A 15,142-nucleotide genomic window follows, 5' to 3' on the forward strand; every position below is an offset into this window, starting at 1 on the left:
GCCGTCGCGTGGCTCAAATATCACATATCCTGGCAGAGTCCTCCGGAAGGGACTTTGCGCAAAAGCGATAGTCATCCATTGTGATAAATTCTAGCTTCGTTTTATTTAAAAGATTAAGGAAGGACGGTTCGACTTTACAATAGCATTTCGAACTCAAAGCTGTATGATTTTGTTAATTAAATTCTTCTGTGATATGTGTTTTGATTCTGAAAAGGACCGATGTTGTTGTTGTTATTGTAGACGGCAGTTGCATTCTATTTCTTCCATATTCTGCTGTTTAATTTCATTCAAGAAATGAAACAAAATGGAGAAAGAATCATTGTGAACTCTTTGCGCTGATTCATTCTTAAATAGCGATCTCGTGATTGGTGGAATTTTGGTGTAAATTTTTGCTAGTTTACTTCCAAAAAAAATGTGTTAATCATATTACAAGTTTTGGGGAGTTTTTAAGTTCGTAGTAAAATTTCCTATAGCATGCATGTCACCCTACCAAGACGTGTTCGCGCCAATTTGACACGTTTCAAGAAATTAAATTAAACATTTCAAAATAAGTGCAATTCGAGAATGTTGATAAAATTTTCAAATATGCAAGGCTGATAAATCTAAACATATAAAAATGGAGTTCTGTCTGTCTGATCCTTATAAATTTGAAAATTACTGAAGCGATTGACATGAAAATTTGTATGTAGGGGTTTTTGGGGGCGGGGAAGGTTTTTATGATAGTTTGAGACCCCTCCTTTCTCTGGAAGGGAGGGCACCACAAATGAAACATAATTTTTTGCATAACTCGAGAACTAATCAAGCAAATGAAAACAAACTTGGTACGTTAATGTATTAAAAAGCAAACAATTTTTCTATGGTAGTTTAACCTGAAAACACAAATATTTGAATAATCCTTTTTTGGAGGAGGGGGGAAGGGTTAACCCTTTTCTAGAAGGGGAGCCCCCATACAAATGAAACACAAACTTCTGCACAACTCATGAACTAATCAAGTAAATAGAACTAAATTTGGCATGTGGAGGTTTTTGGGCGTGAGAAGTGTTTCAAAGATGGTTGGACACCCCTCCCTCCGCTGGAAAAAAAGAGCTTCTAGTAATGAAACACGAATTGTTGCGTGACTTCAGAGTTAATCAAGCAAATGGTACCAAATTTGGCAAGTGAAGATTTTTTGGGGCAAAAAAAAATTTCATGGTAATTTCAATACCTCTCCTTTATATGGAAGATTTTCGGGTGCAAAAAACACCTTCAGGATGATCCGACACCCCTCTCTTCTATTCAAAAAGGAAGGTGCACCATACATATGAAACACAAATTTCTGCAAAACTCGAGAACTTATCGTGCAAATGGAACCAAATTTTGCATGTGAAGGTTTTTGGCAGTGAAAAATGTTTCTATTAAGGTTTGACACTTCTCCCTATTTTGAAAGAAGAAGAAGGGGCTGGAAAACAGCCGAAAGTGACCAATTGTGATGATGCATAGAAGCCAAAAATCAACTTCAGTTATTATTTTGAATTCTAAGATGGCGACTTCCGGTTTCAGGGAACCAGCCCAAAATGACCGAATGTCACCCAATATGGGTGTTTCCGGAACCAGGATAACGCTCAGAGGCCTGGAATCGACTCCACGTACCATTTTGAAATTTAAGATTACGCCTTCCTGTTTCTGAAAAACAGCCGGGAGTGACCGAATCCCGTGATTGTGACGATAGTCAAATATCGACCTCAGACACCGTTTTGAATTCTAAGACGGCGACTTCCGGTTTCTGGAAAACAGCCCAAAAAGACCGATTACAGCCCAAAATAGTTATTATCGGAACCAAAATGACGCTCATAGGCCAGAAATAAACTCCACATGCTTTTTTGAAATCCAAAATAGCGACTTCCGGTTTCTGAAAAACAGTCAAAAATGGCCGAATATCACCCAATATGGGTATAACTGGAAAACAGCCGAAAGTGACCAAATATGGTATTTCTGTAATCATGATGATGCACAGATACCTCCGACACTCTTTTGAATTCTAGACCGGTGACTTCCGGTTGCTGGAAAACAGCCAAAAAATGAGTGAATACCACCCGTATGGTTATTTCCGGTATCAGACCGATGGCCAGAGACGAGAATTGATTCCACGTGCCATTTCGAAATCGAAGTTGACGACTTCCTTTCCTTGAAATCATCTAGAGATGTCCGAATGTCATCCAAAATGGGTATTTTTAGAATCGAGGTGATGTACAAAAGCTGAAAGGCAAGGAGATTTTCATTCCAATAAAATCAATTATTTCAAACTATTTTTTTTTTGAGTTCGATAATATCCAATGTCCGATTCGTTATGCATTTAGAGACTATGAACAAATCGGAAGGTAAATCTTTGGATGTAGGTAAATTCAATTTAGAGTTTTTGAAATCATTTAAATGAAGAAAAAAATGGGTGGAACAAAGTTTGCTGGGACAGCTAGTTATTATTAAAGTTTTATGAAGACTAGTGTATATTCTTCGTCGAATCGTCTGATGGTTCTGCAATTTTTCTCAAAAAATAATAAGGAAAGTATGGCGTAATTTCACAAAATTTATTAGGCAGCACTCATAAATTACGTAATGCTCATAGGAGAGATGGGGTGCCCTCGGACGTTTCGAATTGTTACATAGGGGAGAGAGGTGCGATAAGCGTTACGCAACAAAAAATCTCACCTCCACGGGGAGCCCGTAATTTTACTCTTAGATGGTTTTGGTAAACTGGTAAACTAGTCATCGAACTAAATATATCCAGAACATGTTAATATTTAGATAATGTTTTCAGTGAATTGAGGAAACTTGTTCGCATGATTTCCAAGGCAGCCAATTTTAATTCAGCACCGCTAATCATAGTTCGCAGTTTTTGAGCGTTCTTATTAAAAGAATCGAAATCATCAAGTTTGATGAGTAAAAGAGATTTATTTTTGCTCAAAATCAGACTTGTAGTCGCCTCGCGAAAAGAGGAAGGGGAATGCCAGATTACATTACGACAATTGAACGACGTTTGAACAAGACAACCTTTTTAAACTTCGTCAATTATCTTAAAACAGAGCGAAATGTGGAAGAGTGTGTGACCTAACTATACTGATTTATTATTATGTAATAGAATCAGCAAAAAGATCAATAACAATAATTTAGTTTTAGTATCTGCAGAAACCCATGGTATAGTACTTAGGTCATTACCGTTTGTACTCTGTTCTTTTATCCAATGCAATGTAGGATGGGTGGAAGAAATTGTTTACCGTGAATACAAAAACAACTTGAAACGGACAAAGAACGAATTGTAAACCCCACAATTCTGACAGACACAATTACGGAGATATCTTCCGATTGGTTTTCCCCTTGACGACAACAGCCAGCTTTAAGTTGAATTACATTTCTCATGCATTTTTGTGTCCCCGATTCACGCTCAGTTGTAACATCACTCTACTAGGCTTTGACGTTGTTGAAGCTTGTTTTTGTTTCATTCGCATTGATATTTTGTTTTCCACCCTAAATTGGATCATCATTATTTCCGTGTGATACCACTTGTGTACATAAAATTCACCCGCGTCACGTCGCCTGCCGCTCGGTTTCTGTGTGCGTTTGCTTACTTTGTTTCTTCTTTTTTTTTCTGGTGCGCGTTATGTTATACTCTCTGTTCTGTATTTCAACAGTTAGCTTTATCTGCTTTGATCTTCACACATGTGTTTTTTTTGTTGTTTTCTCAAAATTAAACCACTTGAAAAACCATTTCTGTTATTTTCATCCAATCAATATCTCTATTCTTGTTCTTTTCATCTTTCTTATTTTTCAATCGGCGCGCTTTCTTCATCTGACAAAAACCATAACCCAACTGAAATAACTCATCTGCACACAAACACACAAAACTTATGAACACAATATACACCACGCACGCAAAATTCCCTGGACCCGACTGTCAAAAAACTGCCGGATTGGCCGGACCTGGACCAACAAACACGAACAAACTGTAGACGAATGAAATGGCTGCTAAGTCAGTGTGCGATCGCAATGTATTCCTTTGCCGGCCTCGGAATCTCGACCCGCGGACGGAAGGCCCACCGAAGGGAAGCCCCGATCCTGGTGGTTTCCCCGCACAGTTCCTTCATGGACGCGGTCATCATCTATCTAACCGGGCTGACCAGTCCGTTGGTACGAAACGCTGATGCGAATCTCGGAAGTAAGTGTGGCCGCCCTTCCCCTCCCCAGTTAGCAGCGTCAGTAGGAATCGAGTAAACCGCGAACATTTTTTTTGAAATTACAAAATAAAATCCATTTTGCTAGTAAATTTTTTGATAACGTATCTCTGCTAAAATTGCCCGCTAGACTTTTGTTTCTATTTTCTTACCGATGGTCTATTAACAATTTACTAATACTTTTTTTTTTGATTTTTCCCATGAACGTCCCAGAACTGATTGATTATGCCCAGCCAATCTACGTGTGCCGGGAGGATCCGAACTCGCGTCAAACTACGATCAAGGAAATCATCGAGCGGGCCAACTCGAAGGAAAATTGGCCGCAGATATTGATCTTCCCGGAGGGTACGTGCACCAACCGGACCTCGCTGATTCAGTTCAAACCGGGTGCGTTCTATCCGGGTGTTCCGATACAGCCGGTGCTGGTGCGCTACCCGAATAAAGTGGACACCGTGACCTGGACTTGGGAGGGACCGGATGCGTAAGTTTTTGATTGCTTAATAAATCGACGATGATGTTAACACAAAACTATGATTGTGACAGTTTGCAGCTGCTATGGCGTACGCTGACGCAGTTTCACACGTTCTGCGAGATTGAATTTCTGCCGGTTTACTACCCGAGCGAGGAGGAGAAGCGTGATCCAAAGCTGTACGCAAAAAACGTGCGCAATCTGATGGCCCGCGAGCTGGGCATTCCGATCTCAGACTACACCTTCGACGATTGTAAACTGATGACATTCGTCAAGAATATCAACATGCCATATGCCGCATTCACTGCGGACATCGATAAGTTGCGGAAGACGCTAGGGTGGAATACTTTTGTTTTTTATTTACGGTATATTGAACTGATAACGGTTTGTTTGTAGGTTAAATAAGCTCAACATTGAGGAGCAGATAGTAGCAGATGAAGCCAAATTTACGGATGAAAACAGTTACCTGACGTTGGAGGAATTCGCCCGGCGGCTGAATGTTCCTGCCAACGAGGAGTCGACGGAGAAGCTCTTCCGAATATTTGTGCGGGTAAGTGATTAAACTTGACGCACTGATTGTCATTCTATGAGTGCGTCGTTTTAGTGCGCTAATCTAATCTAAACACGATGTAAGGGTCTTGAATTCAAATATCAATATCAGTATATTGAACTCTACATAACATGGATTCCTAGTGAAAAATGCAGGAGTTAGAAAATTAATGACCGATATTTTTAATTCTAAATCAACAATTTTTGACATGGAGTTCGACACCAGGATCTTAGTATAAAAGAAAGTAGAATCCAGAAACCAAAATTCGGATCATCAATTAGGAATCTATATATTAGATCTACATTCGATCATTGGATTTCATTATCCAGAAAACGAAGTACAGATGCCAACAACCAGAATGAAACTTGCTTCATCCAGAATCCGGAAACATAATCAGTTGCGATCTGAGAATCACAAAAAAACACTGAAATTCGCCAGAACAACTGTGTATGATGTGCTCAAACGTTTCCGAGGACGGATGACAGTGATCAGGAAGGATCTAAGTAATCGTCGTAGTGGCATAAACAATCGACAGCTGTACTGGAAGGTTTCCAGGCTTATCAAGGTAAACCCAAGATTCTCAGATTGGGTGATCGCCAAAAAATATAGTGATAACGCCGGAGGATTTCTTCACGAGGAGGCTACTGTTTTTTCCGTGCCTGTAAGAATCCCTAAAAAAAAACACGTTTGTTGTAGGAGAAGTTGAACATAACTATGTCGAGGAACAAAAGTTCATGAGAAAGTTGACGAAGGCACGAATTGTCGAAAAATGAGAGGAATGACAAAAAAAGTTTGAAAATGTTTGAAATGTCAAAAATTGTGAAAAGATAAAAATTTTCCAAACGTCTTACAAATAAAATAGCTTCAAGAAAAGTTGAAAAACAATCGAAAAAGATTGAAAGCGTTTAAAAACGGTGAAAAAAGTTTGTAACATTAACAATGTAAATGTTATTTGAAAAAAAAAAAGTGCTAAATTTTGTAAAGTTTTCGAATGTTGACAGTCTGATAAATGAATGAAATTGAAATAGATGAAAAATATGATTCCACAAATGTTACAAACGTTTGATTAAATACTATAAAAAGACGAAAAAGAACAAATCTTGAAAAATGGTAAAAAATCAATGAAGTTTGGCAATGTCATTTTAAAGGTTAAAATAAGTCTAGAACGTGAAAAAGCTCAAAAGTAGCAATACAGTGCCCAAATCACAATTTATCTTGCATCTGGAGTTCAAACAATTTTATCTTGTATTCTAAGTCTCGAGACCAACATGCGAAAAGAGGTGGGATCTGTTATTAGGAATACTTAAACCGTGTCTCTTTGTTAAAAATTGGATCTGCTATCGTTACATGCAGACTTCTTAATGGTATTTGCCTAGTTACTAGCAAAGCCTTGGTGCTACATTCCGATTCGGAACTTGACCTTTTGTTTATTTATACATACACAGACTTCGCAGCCGACTGTTAAGTGTACAGGACAATTGCGGGGTTAGCGCTACGATCCTACTGACACTAACAGTCTCTCCCGAGCCGAGACTCGAACCTAAGACGACTAGCTTGTTAGGCCAGCATCGTACCTCGAGACCATCCGGGAGATTGCCTAGTTACTAGAGAAAGATATTTGAAACAATAATATGCCATTGATTGGAAGAGCACGAGAACAGTTAAGCGAAAAACTTGATACGCTTGTCTCTCGAGCCAGACGATATGCCCTCGTGCCAGACTTAGTACTCTTGAGAGGAATGCAGTATCTTTATTGTTTGGGCCAAAAAAATAGAACAAAAGCTGGCGATCCTGCTTATTCATTTGTCCCATGGTAAACGATTTTCTATCAAACCGGTTCCAACACAACAATGCACGACGCTTTTCACTGATGGCTCAAAGAACGACACGACAGCTGGTGTAGGACTATTTGACGATGTTCTGGCCTGCCCCAACATTCTCTGTAGAAGCTAACGCAAATTTCAAACCACAACCCAGAATTGAAAAAAAAAACACACACACACAATCAACAATACTGAACCCATTAGAATCCAGTCTTCAGTATTGATCCAAATTTTAGACTTAGAAACTAAAGGCCGGAGTAAAATGCCACAAGTCGACCCTGTAAAATCCACGGTACCCGTAGGCAGCTCTGACGGAGTGAGTAGGGCTACTCCGATCACCCATATGCAATAACCCGCCCATTGGGACCGATACCATCAAGGTTCCAATTATGGCAACTGGTCGCAGAGTTGAGGATCTGAGTCGGAATACGCTTCTACACCACACCCAGCATCCAGCAGTTTCAACCAACGCCAACGGATGCGGTCAAAGGTAGTAGCAGGGCAGGTACTTCTAAAGCTACCCTTGACAACAAAGAGTTGCGGTAACCTGCTTGTAGCGGCGGTCCAAGCCGAGATGGAAACGCTATCTACGATGACTCTTCTGACTCTTAAACCTAATGCACTGCTACACAGCATAGCAGCTGCTATACCAAGCAGCTACATAGTCTTTATCGGACATTGTCATCTATCGGAGGCCCCCCCCGCCCCCGGCCATATGGATGACAGGCATGTTCCCGCGTTGATTTACAGAAAGGTTTGCCTAGATGTTTGATCGTGTAACCGTGGAATTAACGGGCCTTATACCGTTGGCGAGTGGCGGACGACTTCAACGCTTGGGCTGTCGAATACGGGAAATCACCACACTAACCAGAGTGGCGTATTCCGCACTTCTATTATTAGCAATATCACTATTGAAAGTAAGTGATATGAATATTAGATTTCGTGCTTGTGTGTATGCCCTTCCATTTTAGGCTTACTATTTCGAGTCTCGTTGCCTCCGGCCAACATTATAGCCAATTACAATTCCCTGGAGAGGTTTCAATTGAATGGTCCTCTGACCAGTTTTATTGTGAGAAGGATTTAATTTTGGCAAGAGGTATTAGTCGAAGTTTTGTAGAATTCATCATGAAGGAGGGCTAATGGGGAGCCTGAGAATAAATCCATGTTTAAAAGTCCGTTGACATCGAACGACCCTGATTCTACTAAGATTCGAACCCACGACCACCCGTTTGTCAGAGCGGACTCTGTAACATTGCGGCTTTGAAGCTCCCCAGTCCCACCAGTCGGTAGGGCTAATACTCCAATGATTCGAAACTGGAATCATCGCATTTTGATGCCGGTGTATTCGGTCTGCCAATCGCGGGCGTGTGACGGCGTACTGGCCGACCGACGCGATAACCGACCTCTGCAGTGCGTGCTTTTGTGCGAACGGAGGATGCAACGCAAAGATCGAAGCGCCGGGCAGCATTCAAATCCGTTAAGATAAAGCTTAAAAGCGCAATAAAGCCGGTAAATGAGCTTGTTTCGATATACTATGCGATAGTGCCAATACGAACCCGTGGGGTGACGCCTACAGGATTGTAACGGTCAAGACCAGAGGTGCAAAGCAATCGTCGTGTTACTGCCGAAGGCCGGGAAATCACTAGGTGATAGACCAATCTGTCTGCTAGATACAGGAAGCATAGTCCTTGAGTGGGTAATCCCCAACAGACATATGACGGAGGTAATTGTAGTGAACAACTATTACTGGAACTGTCTCCACTTCCTTTACAAACAAATCTGGTGTACTACAAGGCAGTAATCTTGGACCACTACTTTTCATATTTTTTTCTAACAACGCCAGTGCTTTAGGAATTGGTTGCAGACTTGCTTATGCCGATGATTTGAAAATTTATTCGACAATGCGTAGTATCGAAGATTGTTACCGTTTACAGTCCCTACTGGACTGCTTTGTGACGTGGTGTAATCTCAATGCCTTGACACTGAGAACAGCAAAATGTGTCTCACCGGATTCAATCACCGATAATTTTTATGTACGCCATTGACGGGATGGTGCTAAACAAAGTCGAACACGTAAGCGATTTTGGCGTTATTCTGGACCAGAGATTGACTTTTGAAAGACAACGCACAACAATCGTTTCTAAAGCTACTATACAACTTGGTTTCATCCAAAAATTGGACCAGGTGATTTATCGAACAGAACATGAGAATTTTTTTTTACGCATAACTGAGATAAGATAAACATAGGGGAATTGTGGGTAAAATGAACAGGGGTGGTAAAATGGACACCCGTTTAAATCTCGACTATTACGTTGGAAAATAGTACAAACTTCTTTGGCACCTTATCTTGGAAGCACTAGAAGCTATTTGAGACAAAGTATGCGACATGAAACAGTCAAACAGTCAAAATAATAAACAAAAACAAAAAACACGTGTTCATACGTGGTGGTGATGGTATTTTTAACCTACAAAAAATAAGGTTTTTTTTAGTGTAAAACAGTATTTCATAACGATTTTTCTGCAAATATCTGTACTCAGACTACTAACCAGCAGAAATCATCAAAGATTAGTAATAGTTCAAATGGTTTTTTTTGATATATTGAGGTATTTTCAGTGATATGTATGTGCGGGTAAAATGGACAGCCCATGGTGATGGTGAAAAAATTGTGTTAATTTCCATTGGAAAATCTAGATGCTTCGTGTTTATATCAGAAAAACGCAAAGGTAAACTCGGACCGATGATGTAAAAAAGCTTCCGCCATTTCTCAGTTTCTTGCGGATAAGGTCATATATTGTTATTAATTCTACGACAAACGGTGAAAATTGAACTGTTGGTGAATGCTTAAGTGTGTCACGTGCTATGAAACAACATTTTACTATCTGTAAAGGGATAATTAATGTTCACGGCCAAGGTGTTCATATGACCACCTCCCTATCTTCATTTTACCCACACGTGTCCATTTTACCCCCGAAAAACTGCTTTCGAAAATGCTCATGAAAACTACGAAAAATACTATATTTGAGTACATCTTCTTATTTTTTGTATCAACCGTTAGTGGCTCAGTTAATGTGCGCTATCGGCTCATAGTTGTAGTTTTAAACTGTGGAGGGAATTGGGAAATGGCTTAGGGTGTCCATTTTATCACCCCTTCCCCTATTCTGTTTTTTGTCCGTTGCTAGCTGGGAATGTTGGGTACAACAAAAATTGCCGGGCAGCCCTTCCTTTCCATTCCGTACGGAGTGGAGCGTTTCTCGCAATTGTGTTCAAAAACACAAATTTTCAATAATTTTTTTTAAGCTGAAAAGCTAATAGAAACAATTGATTCGGTTGTGAAAAGTCGAAAATTTTTTTTTCATCACTTTTTCTTGAATAGAACATTACAAGCCCGCATCATGAAAATCACGTTGGAGAAAAATCGGGATCTAGGAGCCAAACAGACTCCCTGAAATTACTATCCACAATTAATTTTTGCACATCACAACGCATGCTGAGATCTTCCAAACGGCGATTTTTTCTTATCGCCTTCTATTGGCGAAGGCGCTCGCAACGCCGTGTTGTATCATTTTTCGCCTACCAGTGATTCGAGCTTTGACCGAGAAGTATGTTGTTCTATTTTTTTTTCTCCAACAAATATAAATAAACATTATTTTAAAGCCCTGACGACAAGAAGGTGTGCACGCGACGAATCTCAAGACGGCGTGATTGCGCCTTCCGTGTAGACGAAAGGAAGGTGGTAGATGCTAGAAGACACAATTTTCATTAGGAAGTCGTTGTCACGCCGTGTGTGTATTCGGGCCTTAAATACATTCCACCGCACCAGCTACGGTTACATGGTTAGAATTTTCGCAAATGTTGAACAACTTTTCAGTTTGGTGAATCCACGCATATTTTTGAACAGAAAATTGTTAGACTAAGTTCCTTTTAACTATCGATGCATTAGGACAACTGTCAGATGTTGCTATATACTCTAATTTTCTGACCAGAAATGTGGCCTTGTCACCAGGTATAGGAGATATTCTTGAGTTCCAATACGTACGGAAAATCTGCTAATTTGGTAATGGGTTGGCTGATAAAAATGATTATTTGCATCATGGGCATAAATGGGAGAACCATTCCTGAAGCGAATGGTTAATCAAGAGAAGGCATCGGGCAAGAGCTCATTGAGAAATGGCTATGTTTCTTCCGGAAGTCCCCAGAGAAACCCGTAGTAGGGAACATTCACATTTTGTTTAAAAAATATAGCGTACGACACCTCTATCTTCAGAATTTTTCATTAGGAATCTTCCAAGAGACATATTTTTGAATACAGGCTGCCTTGGTCACTCCCAGAACAACCAACGCAAATATATAGAAATTAGAATCTTTTCTAATACAAACCACGCACACGCGTGCCTGGCTCCAACAGCATTTTTACTGTTGGTTTGAACCGGTTACAAATCGAAGGATTCATTACAGTTTCGATATTTACTAGACTCACCTCATTTGTTGGTTTAATCGATTTTAAAGATGAAAATATAATATCTTTTGTATATCTTTCAAATAAACCTTACACATTTGTGAGTGACCCAGCAGCCTTCCTATGACATACTGGCTTAAACCGAGTTTGAATTGTGTAGTATAACATGTTGCACATCACTGGAATATACCGCACACCCTGAGCCCGAATAGCATTCTTTTTAATCGGCTTAAATCGGTTTCAAATCAAAAAGTTTAACAATTGTGTGCTCTAGGGAAATAAATCGCACACACTTGTTCGGGGCCCCAGCAGCATTCTTACTGTTTGTCGGTCTAAACTGCTGTTGTTATAGCTCTTGTCTTGTTTTTAAATTGAATTTACTCAAATTTAAAAAATAATCAGCATTGCAAATTGTTTCTCTTAATGCAATGGGACAAACCTAACAATCAACCAAACATGTACAATGAGAATGTCACTCCCAGCCCCAGTTCAGTTTTACTGATTCTGATCTATCACGGAGTAGACATTATTAATATGTGCAGTCAGTTATCCTCTAGGTTAAGGTAGGCTAAGCGCAGAATTTGAATTCTGTAGGATTTCAGAAAAGGTCAATTAACTGATCCTGATTTCAGAACTTGGTAGACCGTGCTTAATGAAGGAACACAGAGCTAAGTAATCAGAATCATGAAGAATAAGAAGCCTTTGGATACAGTTTTGTTTAGTTTGATCACGGAATATAAAAAAGACATGTCAATTCATCCAACTCTCAATTTCCTTACAGCCCAACCGCATGGATGTGATCGACTTCAGGGAGTACCTACTGATGTCACTATTCCTGGTTACTCTCTACACACCGAAATCAAACTTTGTACGAGTGTTGTTCCAGGTAGAGTTTCTAGTAACCTCCTGCCTTCCAATGCAGTGATTCATCGGGCTTTTTTCTCTCACAACTTTCAGTTATTTGGCAAACACGGCAAGGTAACCCGACAGTCGTGTTACGATGCACTCAAGTACCTAGTAAAGATAACCCCAGCGGAAGCCGATTCCATCTTCATGGCGGCGGACAGTGGAAATTTAGGCGAAATTTCCTTTGGTAACAATTTGAACTCTCTAATGTTTTGTAAGTCTTTTTACCTAAGTTTGTCATTAATTTCAGATCAACTTACCAAAGCGCTGGAAAAATTCCCAGCAATCAGTAAGAAATTGAAAAGAAATAACGACCCAAACAATTTGAGGCTCACCTAAGCCGGCAAAGCTGCGTGTACTTATCGTTGTTCCACCATCCAGGTCACCACCACGTGCTGGTGATCCTTTCAAAGAAACAGAACTATATCAATGTGTGTGTGTGTCCCATTCGAGCAAACCTTCGGACCCAGACTGTTCCCTACCCTAGGAGAAACCAGCGTAACTATATTTATTATTTATTACGTTATACCTACATGTATGAGTTCGCGAGCCACACTTTGTGGTGACACCCAAGGTATCCCCGAGATGTGTATAGAATCATTTTGGCGCCGCTTCGCGTTGCTAGTATATATGTGTAGATACTATGAGCTAAGTACCAAGGACTGAATGAATCTCTATTCATGTTTTTTTTTAAGTTTAACCATTCGAACAAACTGTTATCATAGGTGTGCATACAAAAAAATATTTTTTTCAACACACTGTTTCGAATGGTTCATAAAATTTTTACTTCGTAAAAAGATAAATTAAAATCCGAATATGTTGTATTGTGCGTGTAGGAAATGTGACCAGCAGAGCTAAACCTGAATGTGGCGTGTGCATAGTATTTATTTTACAATCAGTCCGTGTTGAGCAAAAACAAAAACTTTTGGGCGGTGACCCAAAAAGAACGGATACACACTCGCAAATGAAAGAACTTCTAAGAAAGCATATCAACTGAGTTGTTTTGTTTTATTCCCCTGAGCGGGGAGAAAGAAAATCGCAGTGAATGAATGCTTTAAAAGTTTCGAAATAACATTTATTTTATTAAAAATATTAGTGGCTCCGTAAGTTCTAACTACAAGGTAAAACAAAACTAAAATAAGTTTAACCTATTCTCCCAATAATTACGCTTGTGATTGCTGTGTAGCGTCCAGTTCATCTCGGTTCAGTACAAGCATGGGTTCCGTCATGTCGTACCGCTCTATCATGTCTCTCCATTTGCGTGGATTCAACCCCAGTATGGCCTGGGTCGTTTCCATCTGTGGCGCTTGCTCGTTTTCCTTCTGCGTGGTTGGCCTTACCACGGGATCCTGGTAATCCTTTCCCTCCAGCGCAACCCGGCCGTCTCGTATCAGAAACGAAATCTGGAAAGCATTATCCACCGTGTTCATAAAATCATCTGGATCGAGAATCAGTTTGAAGTACGGAATCGGTGCCCGCTGTTGCTCGTATATCCGTACGATTTGATTGAAAATTAGATTCAGCTTTTGACCACTTTTTTCCTTCTTTTGCAATTTGGCCACTGTTTCCGGCTTTTTAGCCTGGCCGAAGTCGGCCTTTTGCCGTTGGGCGCGTTGTTTGACGACCTTTTCGGTGACGACAGGGTCCGGCTCGAAGGTACCGTAAAGCGATTGGCTGTGCTTACTGATGCGGAAAACGGACGCTGCTTCGCGCGTGATTTTACTCCAATTCTCTGATTCCTGTTCTGAGTCAAATTTGGAAAGCTAAAAACGACAAAACGGAATTGATAATCTAGAACTCGAAAGGTTTTCCCAACTTACGATAACCGCCACTAGTTCATCGTCCGAAAACTCAGAGTTGCCCATTTTCTGCATTGCCGCGTGAACCACATCGTGACTCATCTTGAGAACCTGGGCATCCATCAGCACCTCGGTGGCATTTTCGGCCCGATCTTTGACGCGACCCTCGCTCTGCAGCGCATTGCTGGCCTCGAGAATGTTCGTCACGGCCTGAAACGTTTCCACCGGGTCGGCCGTTTCTGCTCGTAGCCCCAGTTCGGCACCTTCCTCCAGCAGCTGTTTGTACTTTTGCTTGCGCAGCGAGCGCATCATTTTGGTTTGAACTTCTTCGGTTTCCATTGCTTATTTAAGGCAATGTTTCACTGAAAAATTGTTTTTTCAAAGGTAGAAACAAACTCCGTTTGATAACAATGTTTTGCCAAAATTCGTAAACAAATCAAAACAAGCGAGTGGAGCTTCGCGCTAAGGAAACCTTACAAATGTTTAAACTAGACAGTCATTTCAAAAGGGATCAAAGGGAGTAACATTTGGGAAGGGCGAAATGCAAACGTATGACAGCTTTGGCGAAAATAGTCTTGAATTTTATGCTTTTTATACGGCTGAAAAATTATGATCTGTTAATTGTGAGTAAAATTAAGATAATTTCACTAATGCGTTAAATGAGATTATTAATCCCAGAATGAATAAATAAACATACACTTTTCGCAAGCAGTTGCATTTTTCCCTAGTGTGCGCAAGCGCAAAAGAACACACTTACATTTAATCACTGAATTCGTTTTTTTTTCACTGACTTTTCAACAGCTGAGCGCTCGGTAAAACGTTTAGTAATATAAACCACTGCCGACCGATCAGTAATCAGCTTGTTGTTGCTTTCTGTCATTATTACCGTCCTTATTTGTGAAAACGGCGAATGCAATTAGTTGCCAGAGCCAC

At 40.3% G+C, this 15,142-nt stretch overlaps 2 protein-coding genes across 4 annotated transcripts in view; one reads left to right on the top strand and one right to left on the bottom strand.

Annotated features, from left to right (window-relative positions):
* LOC129718977 (lysophosphatidylcholine acyltransferase) overlaps positions 1-13,407 on the top strand; it is a 49,739-nt gene extending 36,332 nt beyond the window's left edge. Inside the window, exons 3-9 of one of the 3 annotated variants that reach the window (XM_055670266.1) lie at positions 3,984-4,189; positions 4,419-4,686; positions 4,749-5,012; positions 5,071-5,224; positions 12,286-12,390; positions 12,462-12,597; positions 12,661-13,407. In XM_055670266.1, coding sequence (XP_055526241.1) covers positions 3,984-4,189; positions 4,419-4,686; positions 4,749-5,012; positions 5,071-5,224; positions 12,286-12,390; positions 12,462-12,597; positions 12,661-12,749 — 1,222 coding nt within the window. In that variant the 3' untranslated portion in view covers positions 12,750-13,407. Of the gene's footprint in view, positions 1-3,983; positions 4,190-4,418; positions 4,687-4,748; positions 5,013-5,070; positions 5,225-5,278; positions 6,275-12,285; positions 12,391-12,461; positions 12,598-12,660 lie in introns of those variants that run through there. The other 2 variants (XM_055670264.1, XM_055670267.1) reach the window with 2 other exon arrangements.
* A 56-nt stretch (positions 13,408-13,463) lies between these two features.
* LOC129718978 (EP300-interacting inhibitor of differentiation 3) lies at positions 13,464-14,668 on the bottom strand. The gene is made up of 2 exons (XM_055670268.1): positions 14,231-14,668; positions 13,464-14,173 (listed from the first exon to the last, which is right to left on the bottom strand). Exons 1-2 carry the CDS (start codon positions 14,546-14,548, stop codon positions 13,574-13,576), a joined length of 918 nt encoding a protein of 305 aa, XP_055526243.1. The 5' UTR covers positions 14,549-14,668; the 3' UTR covers positions 13,464-13,573.
* Positions 14,669-15,142: the final 474 nt, after the last annotated feature.

The sequence above is a fragment of the Wyeomyia smithii genome, chromosome 1 (genome assembly GCF_029784165.1).
Source record: "Wyeomyia smithii strain HCP4-BCI-WySm-NY-G18 chromosome 1, ASM2978416v1, whole genome shotgun sequence".
NCBI lineage: Eukaryota > Metazoa > Arthropoda > Insecta > Diptera > Culicidae > Wyeomyia > Wyeomyia smithii.